At 38.1% G+C, this 4,680-nt stretch overlaps 1 protein-coding gene across 3 annotated transcripts; it reads left to right on the top strand.

The window, feature by feature from the left end:
* Positions 1-643: 643 nt before the first annotated feature.
* On the top strand, positions 644-4,450 carry LOC120075252 (transcription factor MTB1-like). Of its 3 annotated transcripts, none has more exons than XR_016523710.1 (3): positions 857-1,186; positions 1,349-3,438; positions 3,940-4,450. XR_016523710.1 is itself a non-coding variant. In XM_039028478.2 (2 exons), the coding sequence occupies exon 2, from the start codon at positions 1,487-1,489 to the stop codon at positions 3,338-3,340; it is 1,854 nt and encodes a 617-aa protein (XP_038884406.1). In that variant the 5' UTR covers positions 644-1,186; positions 1,349-1,486; the 3' UTR covers positions 3,341-3,720. The 3 variants fall into 3 exon arrangements, 1 of the variants encoding a protein (XP_038884406.1); XR_016523709.1 differs by having other exon boundaries at positions 3,899-4,450; XM_039028478.2 differs by lacking the exon at positions 3,940-4,450 and having other exon boundaries at positions 644-1,186; positions 1,349-3,720.
* Positions 4,451-4,680: the final 230 nt, after the last annotated feature.

Here is a 4,680-nt window from a genome sequence, read left to right as displayed (position 1 = left end):
TGATACAACCCAACATTTAAGGAATATAATTGATTTCTAATTTAAATTTTAATATAAAAATATGATTTACAAAAAATACAAATCTATAAATGAAAATAATTTAAAAATTTAGATATTCGGATCTTTCCACTTTCACACGTGGTCCAACTCTCTAATAAAACTGAAAATTAGTAGATTTTGTTTTGTTTTTTAAATTTATTTAAAGAGTATATTTTCGGTTACCCAGAGTCGTAAGAAAGTAAAAGTACATATTGTTCACATTTTTTTTTAAAAAAAATTAGGAAATTAAATTTAAATTGATAGTAGGGGCAAAACCGTAAATAGAAAAACTAGGGTTAAAAGAAATTCAAAAGGTCACATGTTGTGCATGGTTTGCGAGTAATTGCAAGCGACCATTAAGCATGAGGCTCACGAGACGATTTTTATCTGCTAAATAAATAAATAACATTTTTTTAATTCTAATATCTTATTAATTATTATACGAAAGAAAGGAAACAGAAAATTCTAGTTTCTGAGAAAACAAACAAACAGACGATAACGATAAGAAGAAGAATTGAGAATTTTATATTATAAATATATAAAAAAACAATTATTATTATTTGAAGATAATAGTAATAAAAAAAGGAATATGTAAAATTGATTCAATTCCTCTGCGATGAATAGAAATCTCAGGTGCCGCTGTGGAAACAAACGCCCACAACATAATTGCCGACTACTTCTCAAACTCCCAACCAAATATATCCAATCCGGGTGGAACCATGGTTAATATTTGACTCATCGTATATTGATAATAGTTAACCATGGTTAAAGGGATTGCTCGTGTAGAATAAGGAGGAGCGGCAGCAAGACAGGAGGAAGAAAAGAAAATCCATTTCCCATTTGTCTCGCCTTTCTCGTTTTCGTTTTCGTTTTCCATCTTCGTATTCTTTTTCACTTCACCGTTCTGGAAAACAGAGAAAGAAAAGAGGGTATTGCTTTATTTATTTTTTCTTTTCTTTTTTTTCTTTCTTTCTTTCGTTTATTTTGTCGCGTGAAATAACTGCTTGTTTGTTTTCCAAGAAAAAAAATCTTTTCTCCTCGATTCAGGCTGTCGCTTTCCTGGGAATGTTTATAGCCTTCCAAGTTTCTTTCTCTCTTCCCTTATCTCACCATCTTCTTTTCAGCACATTTCGCATGCCCAGTACCGGTCGGTTCTCTATCTCTATCTCTACGTTTCCTGTTTCCTGGGTTTTTGGGTGATTGGTTTTGTTCTTTGTACTGGGTTCTCTTTCTTGTTATCTGGGGTTTTGTTCGTTTTTGCTAATTCTGAGATCTAGATAATGTTTTGGCGATGGTGTTGTTGGTACAGGATTAATTCTGTTGGGGGTATTTGATAATGGTTTGAGGAATTCTTGAGTTCTTGGACTTGGATTTTGATCTGGGGTTTTGTAATTTTGAAGCGTGTGTGTGAGATTGAGATTGTGTTTTGGTTTTGGAGGGTTTAGAGATGAAGATTGAAGATGGGTTGCGGAGTGTTGGTGGGAAGGATGAGGATAAGACTGTGGTTGCTGCTGTTTTGGGAACGCGGGCTTTTAATTACTTGATGACTTGCTCTGTTTCGAATGAGAATCTGTTTATGGCGGTGAGGAATGATGAGAATTTGCAGAACAAGCTATCGGATCTGGTTGAGAGACCCAATGCTTCCAATTTCAGCTGGAACTACGCAATTTTCTGGCAACTTTCTCATTCTAAATCTGGTGAATGGGTTTTGGGATGGGGAGATGGATCGTGTAGAGATCCTAGGGATGGAGACGAAACAGATTCTACACAGATTCTTAGTCTCCGGCTTGAAGATGAGAGCCAACAGAGGATGAAGAAAAGAGCACTGCAGAAGCTTCACACACTCTTTGGAGGCTCTGATGAGGATAATTATGCTCTTGGATTAGACAGAGTTACTGATACTGAGATGTTTTTTCTTGCTTCAATGTATTTCTCATTCCCTCGTGGAGATGGGGGCCCTGGGAAGTGTTTGGCGTCCGGGAAACATATCTGGCTTTCGGATGTGCTCAATTCGCCATCTGAGTATTGTGTGAGATCATATCTGGCAAAATCTGCGGGAATTCGGACGATTGTTTTGGTGCCGACTGATGTTGGAGTAGTTGAATTGGGTTCTGTGAGATCCGTGAATGAGAGCTTAGAGTTAGTGCAGCTGATCAGTTCACTGTTTTCATCCCAACTTTCACTCGACAGAGTTAGGTCGTCAGCAGCGACATTGATGATGGCTGAAAGAAAAGATGAAAACACCCCATTTTCGGGTTTGGGAATTGCAGAAAGAGGAGAAGGAGGAGGGGGGATTCCTAAGGTTTTTGGGCAGACTTTGAACTCGGGGAACATGGGTCGATCTCATTTTAGAGAGAAACTGGCGATTAGGAAGATGGATGAGAGGTCATGGGAAGCATGTGCCAATGGAGGTAGAATTCAGTTTCAAAGCCCTCGAAATGGCATTTGCAGTCCGAGTTTGGCACATGTTCATGGTCTCAAGCAGGGGAATCCTGCAGAAATTTATGGCTCTCCAACTCTGCCGGTAAATAATAATCACGAGCAGCTAGTCAATGGAGTCAGAGACGAATTTTGTCTCAACCCATATCAATCACAAAAGCTGGCCCAAATGAAAATTGATTTCTCTGTAGCAACTTCAAGGCCTTCTGTGATTAACCGTGTAGGAGCAGATTCGGAGCATTCAGATGTAGAGCCTCAATGCAAAGAAGAGGGGCCTGGCACTGATGAAAGACGACCTCGCAAACGAGGCAGAAAGCCTGCAAATGGCAGGGAGGAACCACTAAATCATGTTGAGGCAGAGAGGCAGCGGCGTGAAAAGTTGAACCAGCGGTTCTATGCTCTACGAGCTGTTGTGCCCAATATCTCCAAAATGGACAAAGCTTCACTGTTGGGAGATGCCATTGCTTACATTAACGAGCTTCAAGAAAAAGTGAAGGCCATGGAATTTGAACGTGAGAAATCCAGCCTCACCTCAAGTGAGGCAACCCCTTCAGAGGGGAACCCAGAAATTGAAAATAAAGATCAATTCCTTGACGTCGACATTGACGTCGAGGCTGCTCATGATGAAGTCATTGTGAAGGTTAGCTGCCCATTAGACTCACACCCTGCGTCAAGAGTTATCAAGGCAATGAAAGATGCTCAGATCAATGTTGTTGATTCAAAACTCTCTGAAGCAAATGATAAAGTTTTGCACACATTTGTCATCAAGTCTCCCGTATCTGAGCAGTTGACGAAGGAGCAGTTGATAGCCGCATTTTCCCGGGACTCCACTTCGTTACATCCTCTATCGACAGTTGGGTAGCACAACAACTACAGTAACATAGTGCATACATAGGTTTGTCCGTATGTAGTGAGAAGAGCCCAACTGAAAGCTTCTTCAGAAGTTTTGATTTACAACAGGTATTATTCTTACAGGAATTACAGTTCCAGTGAGAAGTAGGCAGATAACTATTTATTATTAACCAAGTAGGAGAGCAGAATTTATGTTGTTTATAGTACACATTGTTATTATTATTACTATTATGTCATAATGAAGTATTCTTGCAAGATGATCTAGATCTCTGTAAGTTATTAGGGAGTTTTTCTATTGGGTCTAGTCAACTGTTCTTTTGGGTTATTCAGAGTCCTCTAAACTGTCTACGTTCTTTTTAATGTGAACTCCTCAAATTCTTTTGTTCTTTACTCTCTATTTACCATCAAACAATATCAGTATCATTATCTGTTCATTATTTTTATGAAAAGGGATACTTCATTACAAGTCGTGTTTATCTATCTGATCTTCATATCATTTGTTCCGACTGCTTGCGATTGAGCAAACGATCCTGTTCTGACGTTCTTGTTGATGAATTTGTTTAATTAGGAAGAAAAATGCAGTAATTCCTTTTCTTCTGCATCATATAGAGTTTTTTGACTTGGGAGAATTGAAAAGAAGAAAAGCCATCACCTCCCTTGCCAACCAAATCTGATTGTTTTCCAATCCTAGAAGGGTTTGGTGACAAAGCTATTAACAACCATCTATTTGTAACATGTGGTTATATGGATTCATATCTATGTAAGATATGAATTTGTGTCGACCTCGACCATGGAGACAAAGCGACAAAGACGGTGTTAGGACCGTTTTACCAAAGATGACATGTAGCTTGGAATCGGTCTACTTTGATTAATTTCTTCGAAGTCGATTTTTTTGTTTTTTTTATTTTTTTGGTCCTTTTTGTATCCTTCTCCTTCCTGGTTAGGTCATGTAATGTCAAATCTGCAATGAGATGCAAAGATGTAGCTTTGGAAGCTTTCTCCTGCAGAAGAGAATGGAGGAAGATACTGTTGCTGCCAATGGGAGTGTTTGATGTAAATTGTACTTCAACACCTTTTGAAAAGCAAAGATAAAGCAATGAATTTAATTTAGGTTTGAATATTGGTTGGGCTTTGTGATATTTTCATTTTGGTACTTAATTTTAGATTCCTGTTTACTTTCTATTTTGGTCAGGTAGCTTTAAAAGTTGAAAAAAAAGGACCAACTTGAAAGTAAACAAAAGTATAGGGACTGACATCAAAATTTTAAATAACCAAGGGGACTAAAATGGTAAAAGGACAAACAGGTTTGGACCACATCCATATTTAAACCATTTTGGTTTGGTAGTAGTA

This window comes from Benincasa hispida, chromosome 1 (assembly GCF_027475165.1).
Source record: "Benincasa hispida cultivar pf3 chromosome 1, pf3_genome.v1.1, whole genome shotgun sequence".
NCBI classification, from domain to species: Eukaryota; Viridiplantae; Streptophyta; class Magnoliopsida; order Cucurbitales; family Cucurbitaceae; genus Benincasa; species Benincasa hispida.
This window is presented reverse-complemented; position numbering and strand designations above follow the sequence as displayed.

What these genes read in the sequence shown, in the direction of transcription:
- LOC120075252 (XM_039028478.2), top strand. Translation starts at nt 1,487, where the DNA reads ATGAAGATTGAAGATGGGTTGCGGAGTGTTGGTGGGAAGGATGAGGAT.